General features: G+C 42.1%; 1 protein-coding gene across 1 annotated transcript in view; it reads right to left on the bottom strand.

Annotated features, from left to right (window-relative positions):
• ODF3B (outer dense fiber of sperm tails 3B) overlaps window positions 1-20,122 on the bottom strand; it is an 86,512-nt gene that overhangs the window by 26,467 nt on the left and 39,923 nt on the right. Inside the window, exon 4 of the mRNA XM_053716288.1 lies at window positions 4,011-4,112. Within this exon, the coding sequence (XP_053572263.1) occupies window positions 4,011-4,112 (102 nt within the window). The remainder of the gene's footprint in view (window positions 1-4,010; window positions 4,113-20,122) is intronic.

Consider the following 20,122-nt stretch of genomic DNA (forward strand, 5'->3'; position numbering starts at 1 on the left):
TGGAGAAAAGACTGTTATCCTACTAAATAAAAAGACTGTTATCCTATTAAATAAAAAGATTGTTATCCTATTAAATAAAAAGACTGTTATCCTACTAAATAAAAAGACTGTTATCCTATTAAATAAAAAGATTGTTATCCTACTAAATAAAAAGACTGTTATCCTATTAAATAAAAAGATTGTTATCCTACTAAATAAAAAGACTGTTATCCTACTAAATAAAAAGACTGTTATCCTACTAAATAAAAAGACTTATCCTATTAAATAAAAATACTGTTATCCTATTAAATAAAAAGACTGTTATCCTATTAAATAAAAATACTGTTATCCTATTAAATAAAAAGACTGTTATCCTATTAAATAAAAAGACTTATCCTACTAAATAATCATTCAGTGAATAGAATGTCATCTTATTAATTCTTGATCGTTTATTATTCTTGCAAAGGACTGCACAACACATGAATTGCGATCCCTATATATCAATTATTATTTATACATTTGGGCTATTTCTTCCCTTTTCCTTGCAAAGGAGTGTGCAACGCATAAATTGTTAATACCACGTATTCAGTGTACCCACAAATTTTGGGCTATTTCTCTGTATTGAGGAGTATAGAATGAAAATCGTTTTTTTAACTATTTGTATTTTTTAAATCATCTGTCTAGGTTATGTTTGTGTTTTAAATTTATCTGATCAGTAAAGTTCTTTTATATTCATTTCTTTAGCTCTTTTTCTATATAAAGCTACTGGTGAAATATATGATATATATCGGTTGTATATACTCTAGAACCTCCCTTTAATACTGTTTCTAGTTCTCACTTTATTTAGTATATTATTTTAATATAGCCTGCGCCTAATTCCCCTTAATCTCATGGTTTTTAATGCTTAGAGCTTTTTTAGCGCTTCCTCTGAATACATTTGTTATTTTTTTTGCCCAGGAGGAGGTCAATATAGAGGAGGCTTAAAGGGACATTAAACACTTTGAGATGGTAATATAAAATGATAAATTGTATATAATAAAACAACTCTGCAATATACTTTCATTATTTATTTTGTCCTCTTTGCCTGTAATTCCATTCTGAAATTGTGAGCTGTTCAGTTCCTGTTAGAAATGGAAGTGCAGAACACTGTTAAATCCAGCACAACCATTGGCTGCACACTCTAATGACCTATGTATAACTGTCCCTAATTGGCCACAGCAGAGAAGGTAACACAAGTTACAACATGGCAGCTCCCAGTGTTTTATAGACACTAAAACTTTACACTTATTTTGTCACTTTTTAAACAACTAATGAAACTTTAAAAAATACATCTACATGTTAGTCATGGACTAATCTTTTCTTTGAAAACATCATTCTATCTAGCATGTATTTAGTGTTTAATGTCCCTTTAAGTGTTTTAAGTTCAGCGCTGTACTCATATCCCACACATACATACATACACACACATACAGGAGGGTACAGTCTGACACACACACATACATACATACATACATACATACATGAGAGTAGAGTCTGACACAGGAGGGTACAGTCTGACATACACATACATACAGGAGGGTACAGTCTGACACAGGAGGGTGCAGTCTGACACATACATACATACATACAGGAGGGTAGAGTCTGACACAGAGGGTACAGTCTGACATACATACATACACACACATACATACATACAGGAGGGTACAGTCTGACACACACACACACATACATACAGGAGGGTACAGTGTGACACACACACACATACATACAGGAGGGTACAGTGTGACACACACACACACACACACATACATACAGGAGGGTACAGTCTGACACACACATACATACATACAGGAGGGTACAGTCTGACACACACACACACACACATACATACATACATACATACAGAAGGGTACAGTCGGACACACACACACATACATACAGAAGGGTACAGTCTGACACACACATACATACAGAAGAGTACAGTCTGACACACACATACATACAGGAGGGTACAGTCTGACACACACACACACATACATACATACAGGAGGGTACAGTCTGACTCACACACATACATACAGAAGGGTACAGTCTGACACACACACACATACATACAGGAGGGTACAGTCTGACACACACACACACACATACATACATACATACATACAGGAGGGTACAGTCTGACTCACACACATACATACAGAAGGGTACAGTCTGACACACACACACATACATACATACAGGAGGGTACAGTCTGACACACACACACACACATACATACAGAAGGGTACAGTCTGACACACACACACATACATACATACAGGAGGGTACAGTCTGACACACACACACACATATACATACAGGACGGTACAGTCTGACACACACACACATACATACATACAGGAGGGTACAGTCTGACACACACACACACACATACATACAGGAGGGTACAGTTTGTCAATCACACATACATAAATATAGGAGGATACAGTCTGATACACTCACACACACATACATTCAGGAGGGTATAGTCTGACATACACACACATACATGAGGGTGCAGTCTGACACACACACACACATATACATACAGGACGGTACAGTCTGACACACACACACACACACACATACATACAGGAGGGTACAGTTTGTCAATCACACATACATAAATATAGGAGGATACAGTCTGATACACTCACACACACATACATTCAGGAGGGTATAGTCTGACATACACACACATACATGAGGGTGCAGTCTGACACTCACACACACATACATAGAGGAGGGTACAGTCTGACACACATACATGCATACATACAGGAGGGTACAGTCTGACAATCACACATGCATACAGGAGGGTACAGTCTGACACACACACATACACACACTTACATACAGGAGGGTACAGTCTGACACATGCACACTTACAGGAGGGTACAGGCACACACACATATGGGAGAGTGCAGTCTGACACACACACAAGAGGATATAGTCTGACACACACACACAAGAGGGTATAGTCTGACACACACACAAGAGGGTATAGTCTTACACACACACACGAGGGTATAGTCTTACACACACACACACAAGAGGGTATAGTCTGACACACACACACACAAGAGGGTATAGTCTGACACACACACACACAAGAGGGTATAGTCTGACACACACACACAAGAGGGTATAGTCTGACACACACACACACAAGAGGGTATAGTCTGACACACACACACACAAGAGGGTATAGTCTGACACACACACACAAGAGGGTATAGTCTGACACACACACACAAGAGGGTATAGTCTGACACACACACACACACAAGAGGGTATAGTCTGACACACACACACACACACACACAAGAGGGTATAGTCTGACACACACACACAAGAGGGTATAGTCTGACACACACACACACAAGAGGGTATAGTCTGACACACACACACACACACAAGAGGGTATAGTCTGACACACACACACACACACACAAGAGGGTATAGTCTGACACACACACACACACACAAGAGGGTATAGTCTGACACACACACACACACAAGAGGGTATAGTCTGACACACACACACACACAAGAGGGTATAGTCTGACACACACACACACACAAGAGGGTATAGTCTGACACACACACACACACACAAGAGGGTATAGTCTGACACACACACAAGAGGGTATAGTCTGACACACACACAAGAGGGTATAGTCTGACACACACACACACACACAAGAGGGTATAGTCTGACACACACACACACACAAGAGGGTATAGTCTGACACACACACACACACACACAAGAGGGTATAGTCTGACACACACACACACACAAGAGGGTATAGTCTGACACACACACACACACAAGAGGGTATAGTCTGACACACACACACACACAAGAGGGTATTAGTCTGACACACACACACACACAAGAGGGTATTAGTCTGACACACACACACACACAAGAGGGTATAGTCTTACACACATATACAGATATGCTGTATATGCTCACTACCAACCTGGTGTTTGGTCATTACTGAAGGTTTTAGTCCTTGCCCCCAGTGAGTAGACTGGAGCCGAGCGATAAGCAGATTTCCCTGCACGTTCTGGAGAATAACTGCCTGTTGTGAGAGAACGAGGTCATCATGTGTCCCCAAAACATGACACGGATTAAGCTGCAGTAATCTTAACAACCCTGAAACCCACCCCTTATATATTGTGGCCACCTCGTGACACTCAAACATCTCATGGCTGTGCCCTACACATCACACGGCTGCCCCAAAATTTCTTTCATGTAATTGGCAAGAGTCCATGAGCTAGTGACATATGGGATATACAATTCTAGCAGGAGGGGCAAAGTTTCCCAAACCTCAAAATGCCTATAAATACACCCCTCACCACACCCACAATTCAGTTTTACAAACTTTGACTCCTATGGAGGTGGTGAAGTAAGTTTGTGCTAAGATTTCTACGTTGATATGCGCTTCTCAGAATTGTCGAAGCCCGATTCCTCTCAGAGTACAGCGAATGTCAGAGGGACGTGAAGGGAGTATCACTTATTTGAATACAATGATTTCCCTAACGGGGGTCTATTTCATAGGTTCTCTGTTATCGGTCATAGAGATTCATCTCTTACCTCCCTTTTCAGATCGACGATATACTCTCAATTTACCATTACCTCTACTAATAACTGTTTTAGTACTGGTTTGGCTATCTGCTATATGTGGATGGGTGTCTTTTGGTAAGTATGTGTTTTATTACTTAAGACACTCTCAGCTATGGTTTGGCACTTTATGCAGTTATATAAAGTTCTAAATATATGTATTGTACTTATATTTGCCATGAGTCAGGTTCATGTATTTCCTTCTGCAGACTGTCAGTTTCATATTTGGGGAATATAAACATTTTAAGAAATTTTTTTCTTACCTGGGGTTTAGTCTTTTTTTTAGTTGACTACTTCTTGCTATTGCGGGTATTAGGCCCGCGGGTGCGTCAAATGCTAAACTTTATTGCTTCATTCTTGGCGCGAAAATATTTTTGGCGCGAAAAAATACGTTTATGACGCAACTTCGTCATTTCCGGCATCATACGTGACGCTGAGACCTTTCATACGGCGGCGTCATTAGTGACGCAAGTGTGTCATTTCCGGTTATTTTTGGCACCAAAAAAGTTTACGTTACGTTGTGCGTCATACTTGGCGCCAAACTTTTTCCTTATTTCAATACCCCATTGATGTTTGCCTCTTGCTTTTTTCTCTTTCAGAGGTCTATGCTTTTGCATTTTTTCCCATTCCTGAAACTGTCATATAAGGAAATAGATAATTTTGCTTTATATGTTTTTTCTCTTACATTGAGCAAGATGTCCCAATCTGATCATGTCTCAGAAGTTTCTGCTGGAACATTGCTGCCTGACATCGGTTCTACCAAAGCTAAGTGCATTTGTTGTAAAATTGTAGAAATTATTCCACCGAATGTCATTTGTAATAGTTGTCATGATAAACTTTTACATGCAGATAGTGTTTCCATCAGTAATAGTACATTGCCAGTTACAGTTCCTTCAACTTCTAATGTGCATGATATACCTGTAAATTTTAAAGAATTTGTTTCTGATTCTATTCTGAAGGCTTTGTCTGCATTTCCACCTTCTAATAAACGTAAAAGGTCTTTTAAAACTTCTCATTTAGCTGATGAAATTTCATATGACCAGCAACATAATAATTTATCCTCTTCTGATGAGAATCTATCTGAGACAGAAGATCCTTCCTCAGACATTGACACTGACAAATCTACTTATTTATTTAAAATAGAGTATATGCGTTCTTTATTAAAAGAAGTGTTAATTACTTTGGATATTGAGGTAACCAGTCCTATTGACGTTCAGTCTAATAAATGTTTAAATGCTGTTTTTAAACTTCCTGTGGTTTCTCCAGGGGTTTTTCCTATTCCTGACGCTATTTCTGATATGATTTCTAGGGAATGGAATAAGCCAGGTACTTCTTTTATTCCTTCTTCAAGGTTTAAAAAATTGTATCCTTTACCAGCAAAATCAATAGAGTTTTGGGAAAAAATCCCCAAAGTTGATGGGGCTATTTCTACTCTTGCTAAGCGTACCACTATTCCTATGGAAGATAGTACTTCCTTTAAGGATCCTTTAGATAGGAAGATTGAATCTTATCTAAGGAAGGCCTATTTATATTCAGGTCATCTTCTCAGACCTGCTATTTCTTTGGCTGATGTTGCGGCTGCATCAACTTTCTGGTTGGAGAATTTAGCGCAACAAGAATTGGATTCTGACATATCTAGCAGTATTCGCTTACTGCAACATGCTAATCATTTTATTTGTGATGCCATTTTTTATATTGTCAAAATTGATGTTAGATCCATGTCTTTAGCTGTCATAGCTAGAAGAGCTTTGTGGCTTAAATCTTGGAATGCTGATATGACATCTAAATCTAGATTACTATCTCTTTCTTTCCAAGGTAATAATTTATTTGGTTCTCAGTTGGATTCTATTATTTCAACTATCACTGGAGGAAAATGAGTTTTTCTGCCTCAGTATAAAAAAACCTAAGGGTAAATCTAAGGCTTCTAACTGCTTTCGTTCCTTTCGTCAGAATAAGGAACAAAAACTCAATCCTCCTCCCAAGGAATCTGCTTCCAATTGGAAGCCTTCCTCAAATTGGAATAAATCCAAGCCATTTAGGAAACCAAAGTCAGCCCCTAAGTCCGCATGAAGGTGCGGCCCTTATTCCAGCTCAGCTGTTAGGGGGCAGATTAAGGTTTTAAAAGGATTTTTGGATAAAATCTGTCCAAAATCATTGGATTCAGAGCATTGTCTCTCAAGGGTATCGAATAGGATTCAAAGTAAGACCTCCTGTGAGAAGATTTTTTCTCTCACATATCCCTGTAAATCCAGTAAAATCTCAGGTTTTTCTGAAGTGTGTTTCAGACCTGGAGTCTTCAGGGGTAATCATGCCAGTTCCTCCTCAGGAACAAGGTTTGGGGTTTTATTCAAACCTATTCATTGTACCAAAGAAAGAAAATTTATTCAGACCAGTTCTGGATCTGAAAATTTTGAATCGTTATGTAAGAGTACCAACTTTCAAGATGGTGACTATAAGGACTATTCTGCCTTTTGTTCAGCAAGGACATTATATGTCCACAATAGACTTGCAGGATGCATACCTTCATATTCCGATTCATCCAGAACACTATCAGTTTCTGAGATTCTCTTTTCTAGACAAGCATTACCAATTTGTTGCTCTTCCATTTGGCCTAGCAACAGCTCCAAGAATCTTTTCAAAGGTTCTGGGTGCCCTACTATCTGTAATCAGAGAACAGGGTATTGCGGTGTTTCCTTATTTGGACGATATCTTGGTACTAGCTCAGTCTTTATGTACTGCAGAATCTCACACGAATCAACTAGTTTGCTTCTTTGGAAACATGGTTGGAGGATTAATTTACCAAAAAGTTTCTTGATTCCTCAGACAAGGGTCACCTTTTTAGGCTTCCAGATAGATTCAGTGTCCATGACTCTGTCTCTAACAGAGAAGAGATGTTTAAAATTGGTTGCAGCATGCCGGCACCTTCAGTCTCAGTCATTCCCTTCAGTGGCTATGTGCATGGAAGTTTTAGGTCTCATGACTGCAGCATCGGACGCAATCCCCTTTGCTCGTTTTCACATGAGACCTCTACAGCTTTGCATGCTGAATCAATGGTGCAGGGATTATACAAATATATCACAATTAATATCCTTGAATCCCAATGTACGACACTCTCTGACATGGTGGATAGATCACCATCGTTTGGTTCAAGGGGCTTCTTTTGTTCGGCCAACCTGGACTATGATCTCAACAGATGCAAGTCTTTCTGGTTGGGGAGCTGTTTGGGGATCTCTGACAGCACAAGGGGTTTGGAAATCTCAAGAGGCGAGATTACCAATAAATATTTTAGAACTCCGTGCAATTCTCAGGGCTCTTCAGTTCTGGCCTCTGCTAAAGAGAGAACCGTTCATTTGTTTTCAGACAGACAATATCACAACTGTGGCTTATGTCAATCATCAGGGTGGGACTCACAGTCCCCAAGCTATGAAAGAAGTATCTCGGATACTTGCTTGGGTGGAATCCAGCTCCTGTCTAATCTCTGCGGTGCATATCCCAGGTGTAGACAATTGGGAGGCGGATTATCTCAGCCGCCAGACTTTACATCCAGGGGAGTGGTCTCTCCATCCAGATGTGTTTTCTCAGATTGTTCAGATGTGGGGTCTTCCAGAGATAGAGCTCATGGCCTCTCATCTAAACAAGAAACTTCCCAGATACCTGTCCAGGTCCAGAGATGTTCAGGCGGAAGCAGTGGATGCGCTGACACTTCCTTGGTGTTATCATCCTGCTTACATCTTCCCGCTTTTAGTTCTCCTTCCAAGAGTGATCTCCAAAATCATCATGGAACACTCTTTTGTGTTGCTGGTGGCTCCAGCATGGCCACACAGGTTTTGGTATGCGGATCTGGTTCGGATGTCCAGTTGCCCGCCTTGGCCACTTCCGTTACGGCTGGACCTACTATCTCAAGGTCCGTTTTTCCATCAGGATCTCAAATCATTAAGTTTGAAGGTATGGAAATTGAACGCTTAGTTCTAAGTCATAGAGGTTTCTCTGACTCAGTGATTAATACTATGTTACAAGCTCGTAAATCTGTCTCTAGAAAGACTTACATTTCATGGTGTTCTTCTCATAAATTCTCCTGGCATTCTTTTAGAATTCCTAGAATTTTACAGTTCCTTCAGGATGGTTTGGATAAGGGTTTGTCTGCAAGTTCCTTGACAGGACAAATCTCCGCTCTTTCTGTTTTATTTCACAGAAAGATTGCTATACTTCCTGATATACACTGTTTTGTACAGGCTTTAATTCGTATTAAGCCTGCCATTAAGTCAATTTCTCCTCCTTGGAGTCTTAATTTGGTTCTGAAGGCTTTACAGGCTCCTCCATTTGAACCTATGCATTCTTTAGACATTAAACTACTTTCTTGGAAAGTGTTGTTTCTTTTGGCCATCTCTTCTGCTAGAAGAGTTTCTGAGTTATCTGCTCTTTCTTGTGAGTCTCCTTTTCTGATTTTTCATCAGGATAAGGCAGTTTTGCGGACTTCTTTTCAATTTTTACCTAAGGTTGTTTATTCTAACAACATTAGTAGAGAAATTGTTGTCCCTTCCTTATGTCCTAATCCTAAGAATTCTTTGGAGAGATCCTTACATTCTTTGGATGCGGTAAGAGCTTTGAAATATTATGTGGAAGCTACTAAAGATTTCAGGAAGACTTCCAGTCTATTTGTTTTATTTTCTGGTCCTAGGAAAGGTCAGAAGGCTTCTATTTCCTTGGCTTCTTGGTTGAAACTTTTGATTCATCAAGCTTATTTGGAGTCGGGTCAGGCCCCGCCTCAGAGAATTACAGCTCATTCTACTAGATCAGTCTCCACTTCGTGGGCTTTTAAGAATGAAGCTTCAGTTGATCAGATTTGCAAAGCGGCAACTTGGTCCTCTTTGCATACATTTACTAAATTCTACCGTTTTGATGTATTTGCTTCTTCGGAAGCAGTTTTTGGTAGAAAAGTTCTTCAGGCAGCTGTTTCAGTTTGATTCTTCTGCTTTTGATTTAAGTTTTTTTCTTTCAAAGATGAAATAAACTTATTTTTGTTTTGGGTTGTGGATTAATTTTTTCAGCGGAATATGGCTGTTTTTATTTTTATTCCCTCCCTCTCTAGTGACTCTTGAGTGGAAGACTCCACATCTTGGGAATTGATATCCCATATGTCACTAGCTCATGGACTCTTGCCAATTACATGAAAGAAAACATAATTTATGTAAGAACTTACCTGATAAATTCATTTCTTTCATATTGGCAAGAGTCCATGAGGCCCACCCTTTTTATGGTGGTTATGATTTTTTGTATAAAGCACAATTATTTCCAAATTTCCTTTGTTGATGCTTTCTACTCCTTTCTTATCACCCCACTGCTTGGCTATTCATTAAACTGAATTGTGGGTGTGGTGAGGGGTGTATTTATAGGCATTTTGAGGTTTGGGAAACTTTGCCCCTCCTGGTAGGATTGTATATCCCATATGTCACTAGCACACGGACTCTTGCCAATATGAAAGAAATGAATTTATCAGGTAAGTTCTGTCATAAATTATGTTATTTATCCTCCCTGTGCCCCCCAAACACAATGCCCCCCAAAAATTGTTTCCTCCCCGTGCTCCCCAGACATCACACAGCCGCCCTATTCCCCCAAACATCACATGGTCATTGACACTCTATGGGTGGATAATGGTGTCATTGTCTCTCAGGTAAATGTTCTGGACATCTTAGTTACCGTATCTCAAAGTCAGAGTGAGCGCAATGTGAACCTGTGTGATGCTAATTGTGTGTGTGTGTGTGTGGGGGGTTGATACATTTATATCAAGATATATGCATCAGGGCTCAAAATTTCAAGTCCTAAGCTACTAGCCAGGACAAAATGTCACTTGCCACTTCTAATAACAGCCACTATTCCACATCTCTTTGAATATGTTTAGCCATTGTGAAACACCATATTGTGCAGTTGTTTATTTTATATCATAACACATGAACTAATGCTACATACAGTAATAGACAAAAATAAATGCACAGCAGTTTTAGGGAAGGCAACAGCTGGATTTAAAAAGCAAGTTGTTAAATTGAGAGAAAGCAGAGAGTACTGACGGTCATGGAAGGTCATAGCAGACATGGGGGCATATTTATCATGCTCCGTATGGAGCTTGATTCTCTGTGTTTTTGGCAAGCCTTTAGGCTCGCCGGAAACACAAGTTATGAAGCAGCGGTCTCCATAACCTGTCCGCCTGCTCTGAGGTGGCGGACAGACATCGCCAGAAAGCCGCAAATTTGCAGGGGGCGGCATTGCACCAGCAGTTCACAAGAGCTACTGGTGCAATGATAAATGCCGAGAGCGTTTGCTGTCGGCATTTATCGATGTGCAGCAGACATGATCCGCAATATCGGATCCTGTCCGCTTGCACAATGATAATTCGGCCCCTTGGAGTTTTTTTTTTTATAATTATCATCTTTCCCTTCTCTCTCTTTTTCCCCTCCCTCCTCTCTTCAATCTCTCTTTTTTACCCTCTCTCTTCTCTCTCAGGCCATATCTTCTCTTTACCTTCTCTCTCAGGCCATATCTTCTCTTTACCCACTCTCTTCTCTCTCAGGCCATAGCTTCTCTTTGCCTTCTCTCTCAGGCCATATCTTCTCTTTACCCTCTCCCTTCTCTCTCAGGCCATAGCTTCTCTTTACCTTCTCTCTCAGGTCATATCTTCTCCATACCCTCTCCCTTCTCTCTCAGGCCATATCTTCTCTTTGCCCTTTCCCTTCTCTTTCAGGCCATATGTTCTCTTTACCCTCTGTCTTCTCTCTCAGGCCATATCTTCTTGTGACAGACCCCTCTGTCAGTACTGGAAGGGTTAACTTTGTTCAGTTTTGAGAAACTATTTTCTAAAGACAGGTTTCCTGGCATCAGCTATTGTTTACTGTAATTAAGTTTAAGTTATAAGCGTTCACATTGTTTAATCACCTCCAGAGTAAGACTGCCAGGTGTGAAGAAGGACTCCATTGCTTTCTTGTGTTTAATTGTTTATTTGGTTAAGTAATGCAATTCTATTGTATCCTGTAAAAGGGCGTCTTCCCTCTATCTAATGTACTATCTTCTTCCAATCCCCCATCTGGTCTCCTAGGGAGTGTCAACCAGGTGGGAGACTTGCATAAATACTGGGCATATAGCCCTCAATAAAACACATTATGTTTTACCCTCAAGATGGAGCTTGGTCTCGTGTTTGGGGGGAATTAACTGGGTTCGTGTGTTGCTGATCCCGTATTCAGGGCATCTTTCATCAGGTATTAACCCTTGATATCCGGGTTATACCATAACAACTGGTGGCAAGCGACAGGATGGTCCTCATCGCCCAGAAGAGCAACTACACATCCGGACCTAATGGGAGTACCGTATGAAAGGCTGAAAATAGCTACCCTTAAAGACCTGCTAGAACAACGGGGCGGACAAGCCAGTAACCTCAGGAAGAGGGAGATTATTACAATACTGACCGAGACGGAGTACCAGGGCCCGAAGGAACCAATGAGCCCAGCATATCAGACAGAACCCCAGAAGAAGAAAGCTTTGATCGGGCAGTTAAAATAAGACTGGCACATTATGGCCCCAACCCGTCTGCCGAAATTATCGACCGGGTAATAGCAGCAGTGGAGGCCAACCTACTTCGCCAAAGCGGCACTGCAGCAGCCCAAGTCACAGCAACCCCAGTGGAAAAGAGGTACATTTTGCAGCTTTTAAAAACTTCCTGGAAACAGAAGGAGAGATTGATGGGTACCTTGCGGATTTTGAGAAGCAATGTGCCCTACACAAGGTACCCGCAGAGGACTGGGTCACGATATTATCCGGAAAATTATCCGGCCGGGCCAGCGAGGCTTTGCGGGCCATTCCGGATGAGGAAGTCGGGGATTATAATGCTGTAAAAGAGACGCTGCTCTCCAGGTATGCGGTTACACCGGAGGCATACAGGAGGCGGTTCAGAGACACTGTTAAACTAGCTGGAGATTCCTACGTCGAGTGGGCATGTAGGGTGCACCGCACAGCAGCTCACTGGATGGCAGAGTGCCAAGCCGTATCCGGGGAAGAGGTGCTGCAGCTATTCCTGTTGGAACATTGCTTCGACAAGTTATCCACAGGGGTTATAGAGTGGGTTCTGGACCGTAAACCCTCCACACTGCATGAAGCTGCTCGTCTGGCAGATGAGTATACGGATGCCCGCAAACTGGACACTGCTACCACTAAGACCCCTGCCAGGGTGGAGTACCGACCCACAGTCACCCCAGCAGATACTGGTTACCAATCCCCGGCGCACCGCTCTACAGCACCACCTCCAACCACGAACTATCCTCAGCCAGCCCGGTTCAACTCACGGGACTACTCGCAGCCCATTCGGTGCTTTGGATGTAAGCAACTAGGGCACAAAAGACCAGAGTGTCCACTAAACCCAGCGAACCAAGCACAGTCTTGGAGGAGACCCGCAGGAGGAAACCCACGTAACCCTCAGCCTGCTGCCCACTGCATAGAGGAGGAAGAATGCTGGGGCATCCTACATGAAGCAGACCCCGTGCAAGCTGCCCACCGGGATAACCGGCAACAGCACCGGCAACTGGTTAAAGTGAATGGGAAGGAGGTCAGTGGTCTATGGGATACTGGTGCTACCATGACCTTGCTCCAAAAGAACTTGGTGTCTGAGAACCAGCACACCAGAGACACTGTGGCTGTGAGGGTAGCAGGGGGCACTGTGTTCCGCCTACCTGTTGCCCGGGTACATTTGGATTGGGGAGTGGGCTCTAGACATGTGAATGTGAGGGTCATGAAGGACTTACCAGCTGATGTTCTCCTTGGAAATGACTTGGCCCCCCTTGTTTCTGCCTACGCTTCCATGGGTCCCGCTGATGTTAAACCTGTGACTACCCGTGCCCAAATCCGTGCCACCAAAACCGACCCACCTGCTGCTAAGCCCCAGGACGCTGAGCTCAGTAAATCTCTATCCACTATTGATACGTGGAAGTCCCGTTACAACGCGGTGATGAAGGAGAAGAGTCAAGTAGAGGATGAAATGGTCACGTTAAACAATCACGTAACAGTGCTAGCGGGAGAGAAGAGGAGCGCAGAGGAAAAAGCGCGTTTAGAACGGGAATCTCTGCTAGACAAGCTTCACCGACAGACCGCAGATAACACCAGCTTCAGAGTGGAACATGAAACAGTAAAGACAAATTTAGCGACACTGGAGAAAAAGCTGACAGTGGCTCATAGTGAGGTACAGCAACTCAAGGGCACCCTATGTCAGTATGAAGGGCTTGTGGATACCTATAAAGAGCAGGTACAAAAAACTCGTAAAGAAGCCGATGAGATTTGTCTCCAACTGGAAAGAAGCGTCTCAGAAAACAAAAACTTGAACAACCCGCTAACTGTACATTAAAATTACATCATCCCTATCTTATAATAAATTTAAACTTACCTTTATATTTAAATTAAATTATATTAAACTACTAATTAATCTACCCTAACTATTATACTAAAATTACATTAAACTACAAATTAAATTAAATATATAGTTAAAAACTAACCCTACTTAAATAATTTAAATCTACTATTAAAAATTACAAAAAACTAACAACTAAGTTACACAAAATAAAAAATAAATTATTAAATTTTTAAACTAATTACACCCAATCTAAGAGCCCTATGAAAATAAAAAAGCCCCCGCAAAATAAAAAACCCTAGCCTACAATAAACTACCAATGGCCCTTAAAAACAGAATTTATGTTTACCTGATAAATTACTTTCTCCAACGGTGTGTCCGGTCCACGGCGTCATCCTTACTTGTGGGATATTCTCTTCCCCAACAGGAAATGGCAAAGAGCCCAGCAAAGCTGGTCACATGATCCCTCCTAGGCTCCGCCTTCCCCAGTCATTCGACCGACGTAAAGGAGGAATATTTGCATAGGAGAAATCATATGATACCGTGGTGACTGTAGTTAAAGAAAATAAATTATCAGACCTGATTAAAAAACCAGGGCGGGCCGTGGACCGGACACACCGTTGGAGAAAGTAATTTATCAGGTAAACATAAATTCTGTTTTCTCCAACATAGGTGTGTCCGGTCCACGGCGTCATCCTTACTTGTGGGAACCAATACCAAAGCTTTAGGACACGGATGAAGGGAGGGAGCAAATCAGGTCACCTAGATGGAAGGCACCACGGCTTGCAAAACCTTTCTCCCAAAAATAGCCTCAGAAGAAGCAAAAGTATCAAATTTGTAAAATTTAGTAAAAGTGTGCAGTGAAGACCAAGTCGCTGCCTTACATATCTGATCAACAGAAGCCTCGTTCTTGAAGGCCCATGTGGAAGCCACAGCCCTAGTGGAATGAGCTGTGATTCTTTCAGGAGGCTGCCGTCCGGCAGTCTCGTAAGCCAATCTGATGATGCTTTTAAGCCAAAAGGAGAGAGAGGTAGAAGTTGCTTTTTGACCTCTCCTTTTACCAGAATAAACAACAAACAAGGAAGATGTTTGTCTAAAATCCTTTGTAGCATCTAAATAGAATTTTAAAGCACGAACTACATCCAAATTGTGCAACAAACGTTCCTTCTTTGAAACTGGATTCGGACACAAAGAAGGCACGACTATCTCCTGGTTAATGTTTTTGTTAGAAACAACTTTCGGAAGAAAACCAGGTTTAGTACGCAAAACCACCTTATCTGCATGGAACACCAGATAAGGAGGAGAACACTGCAGAGCAGATAATTCTGAAACTCTTCTAGCAGAAGAAATTGCAACCAAAAACAAAACTTTCCAAGATAATAACTTAATATCAACGGAATGTAAGGGTTCAAACGGAACCCCCTGAAGAACTGAAAGAACAAAATTGAGACTCCAAGGAGGAGTCAAAGGTTTGTAAACAGGCTTGATTCTAACCAGAGCCTGAACAAAGGCTTGAACATCTGGCACAGCTGCCAGCTTTTTGTGAAGTAACACAGAAATCTGTCCCTTCAAAGAACTTGCAGATAATCCTTTCTCCAAACCTTCTTGAAGAAAGGATAGAATCTTAGGAATTTTTATCTTGTCCCAAGGGAATCCTTTAGATTCACACCAACAGATATATTTTTTCCATATTTTGTGGTAGATTTTTCTAGTTACAGGCTTTCTGGCCTGAACAAGAGTATCAATGACAGAATCTGAGAACCCTCGCTTTGATAAGATCAAGCGTTCAATCTCCAGGCAGTCAGTTGGAGTGAGACCAGATTCGGATGTTCGAACGGACCTTGAACAAGAAGGTCCCGTCTCAAAGGTAGCTTCCATGGTGGAGCCGATGACATATTCACCAGGTCTGCATACCAAGTCCTGCGTGGCCACGCAGGAGCTATCAAGATCACCGATGCCCTCTCCTGATTGATCCTGGCTACCAGCCTGGGGATGAGAGGAAACGGCGGGAATACATAAGCTAGTTTGAAGGTCCAAGGTGCTACTAGTGCATCTACTAGAGTCGCCTTGGGATCCCTGGATCTGGACCCGTAGCAAGGAACCTTGAAGTTCTGACGAGAGGCCATCAGATCCATGTCTGGAATGCCCCACAATTGAGTAATTTGGGCAAAGATTTCCGGATGGAGTTCCCACTCCCCCGGATGTAATGTCTGACGACTCAGAAAATCTGCTTCCCAATTTTCCACTCCTGGGATGTGGATTGCAGACAAGTGTCAGGAGTGAGTCTCCGCCCATTGAATGATTTTGGTCACTTCTTCCATCGCCAGGGAACTCCTTGTTCCCCCCTGATGGTTGATGTACGCAACAGTCGTCATGTTGTCTGATTGAAACCGTATGAATTTGGCCTTTGCTAGCTGAGGCCAAGCCTTGAGAGCATTGAGTATCGCTCTCAGTTCCAGAATATTTATCGGGAGAAGAGATTCTTCCCGAGACCAAAGACCCTGAGCTTTCAGGGGTCCCCAGACCGCGCCCCAACCCACCAGACTGGCGTCGGTTGTGACAATGACCCACTCTGGTCTGCGGAAGCTCATCCCCTGTGACAGGTTGTCCAGGGACAGCCACCAACGGAGTGAATCTCTGGTCCTCTGATCTACTTGTATCGTCGGAGACAAGTCTGTATAATCCCCATTCCACTGACTGAGCATGCACAGTTGTAATGGTCTTAGATGAATTCGCGCAAAAGGAACTATGTCCATTGCCGCTACCATCAAACCTATTACTTCCATGCACTGCGCTATGGAAGGAAGAGGAACAGAATGAAGTACTTGACAAGAGTTTAGAAGTTTTGATTTTCTGGCCTCTGTCAGAAAAATCCTCATTTCTAAGGAGTCTATTATTGTTCCCAAGAAGGGAACCCTTGTTGACGGAGATAGAGAACTTTTTTCTACGTTCACTTTCCACCCGTGAGATCTGAGAAAGGCCAGGACAATGTCCGTGTGAGCCTTTGCTTGTGGAAGGGACGACGCTTGAATCAGAATGTCGTCCAAGTAAGGTACTACTGCAATGCCCCTTGGTCTTAGCACCGCTAGAAGGGACCCTAGTACCTTTGTGAAAATTCTTGGAGCAGTGGCTAATCCGAACGGAAGTGCCACAAACTGGTAATGCTTGTCCAGGAATGCGAACCTTAGGAACCGATGATGTTCCTTGTGGATAGGAATATGTAGATACGCATCCTTTAAAACCACCGTGGTCATGAATTGACCTTCCTGGATGGAAGGAAGAATTGTTCGAATGGTTTCCATTTTGAACGATGGAACCTTGAGAAACTTGTTTAGGATCTTGAGATCTAAGATTGGTCTGAATGTTCCCTCTTTTTTGGGAACTACAAACAGATTGGAGTAGAACCCCATCCCTTGTTCTCCTAATGGAACAGGATGAATCACTCCCATTTTTAACAGGTCTTCTACACAATGTAAGAATGCCTGTTTTTTTATGTGGTCTGAAGACAATTGAGACCTGTGGAACCTCCCCCTTGGGGGAAGCCCCTTGAATTCCAGAAGATAAGCTTGGGAGACTATTTCTAGCGCCCAAGGATCCAGAACATCTCTTGCCCAAGCCTGAGCGAAGAGAGAGAGTCTGCCCCCCACCAGATCCGGTCCCGGATCGGGGGCCAACATCTCATGCTGTCTTGGTAGCAGTGGCAGGTTTCTTGGCCTGCTTTCCTTTGTTCCAGCCTTGCATTGGCCTCCAGGCTGGTTTGGCTTGAGAAGTATTACCCTCTTGCTTAGAGGACGTAGCACTTGGGGCTGGTCCGTTTCTGCGAAAGGGACGAAAATTAGGTTTATTTTTGGCCTTGAAAGACCTATCCTGAGGAAGGGCGTGGCCCTTGCCCCCAGTGATATCAGAAATAATCTCTTTCAAGTCAGGGCCAAACAGCGTTTTCCCCTTGAAAGGAATGTTAAGCAATTTGTTCTTGGAAGACGCATCCGCTGACCAAGATTTTAGCCAAAGCGCTCTGCGCGCCACAATAGCAAACCCAGAATTTTTTGCCGCTAATCTAGCCAATTGCAAAGTGGCGTCTAGGGTGAAAGAGTTAGCCAATTTGAGAGCATGAATTCTGTCCAAAATCTCCTCATAAGAAGAATCTTTATTGAGCGCCTTTTCTAGGTCATCGAACCAGAAACACGCTGCTGTAGTGACAGGAACAATGCATGAAATTGGTTGTAGAAGGTAACCTTGCTGAACAAACATCTTTTTAAGCAAACCCTCTAATTTTTTTATCCATAGGATCTTTGAAAGCACAACTATCTTCTATGGGTATAGTGGTGCGTTTGTTTAGAGTAGAAACCGCCCCCTCGACCTTGGGGACTGTCTGCCATAAGTCCTTTCTGGGGTCGACCATAGGAAACAATTTCTTAAATATAGGGGGAGGGACGAAAGGTATGCCGGGCCTTTCCCATTCTTTATTTACAATGTCCGCCACCCGCTTGGGTATAGGAAAAGCTTCGGGGGGCCCCGGGACCTCTAGGAACTTGTCCATTTTACATAATTTCTCTGGAATGACCAAATTCTCACAATCATCCAGAGTAGATAACACCTCCTTAAGCAGGGCGCGGAGATGTTCCAATTTAAATTTAAATGTAATCACATCAGGTTCAGCTTGTTGAGAAATTTTCCCTGAATCTGAAATTTCTCCCTCAGACAAAACCTCCCTGGCCCCCTCAGACTGGTGTAGGGGCACTTCAGAACCAATATCATCAGCGTCCTCATGCTCTTCAGTATTTTCTAAAACAGAGCAGTCGCGCTTTCGCTGATAAGTGGGCATTTTGGCTAAAATGTTTTTGATAGAATTATCCATTACAGCCGTTAATTGTTGCATAGTAAGGAGTATTGGCGCACTAGATGTACTAGGGGCCTCCTGTGTGGGCAAGACTGGTGTAGACGAAGGAGGGGATGATGCAGTACCATGCTTACTCCCCTCACTTGAGGAATCATCTTGGGCATCATTTTCTCTAAATTTTGTGTCACATAAATCACATCTATTTAAATGAGAAGGAACCTTGGCTTCCCCACATACAGAACACAGTCTATCTGGTAGTTCAGACATGTTAAACAGGCATAAACTTGATAACAAAGTACAAAAAACGTTTTAAAATAAAACCGTTACTGTCACTTTAAATTTTAAACTGAACACACTTTATTACTGCAAATGTGAAAAAGTATGAAGGAATTGTTCAAAATTCACCAAAATTTCACCACAGTGTCTTAAAGCCTTAAAAGTATTGCACACCAAATTTGAAAGCTTTAACTCTTAAAATAACGGAACCTGAGCCGTTTTTATATTTAACCCCTTTACAGTCCCTGGTATCTGCTTTGCTGAGACCCAACCAAGCCCAAAGGGGAATACGATACCAAATGACGCCTTCAGAAAGTCTTTTCTGTGTATCAAAGCTCCTCACACATGCATCTGCATGTCATGCTTCCTAAAAACAAGTGCGCAATAGAGGCGCGAAAATGAGGCTCTGCCTATGATTAGGGAAAGCCCCTAGAGGATAAGGTGTCCAATACAGTGCCTGCCGGTTATTTTACATAATTCCCAAGAATAAAATAATTCCTCAAAGCTATAAAGTATAAAATATGTTTATATATCAATCGTTTTAGCCCAGAAAATGTCTACAGTCTTAAAAGCCCTTGTGAAGCCCTTTTTTTCTTATGTAATAAAAATGGCTTACCGGATCCCATAGGGAAAATGACAGCTTCCAGCATTACATCGTCTTGTTAGAAATGTGTCATACCTCAAGCAGCAAAAGTCTGCTCACTGTTTCCCCCAACTGAAGTTAATTCCTCTCAACAGTCCTGTGTGGAAACAGCCATCGATTTTAGTAACGGTTGCTAAAATCATTTTCCTCTTACAAACAGAAATCTTCATCACCTTTCTGTTTCAGAGTAAATAGTACATACCAGCACTATTTTAAAATAACAAACTCTTGATTGAATAATAAAAACTACAGTTAAACACCAAAAAACTCTAAGCCATCTCCGTGGAGATGTTGCCTGTACAACGGCAAAGAGAATGACTGGGGAAG

This window comes from Bombina bombina, chromosome 6 (genome assembly GCF_027579735.1).
Source record: "Bombina bombina isolate aBomBom1 chromosome 6, aBomBom1.pri, whole genome shotgun sequence".
NCBI lineage: Eukaryota > Metazoa > Chordata > Amphibia > Anura > Bombinatoridae > Bombina > Bombina bombina.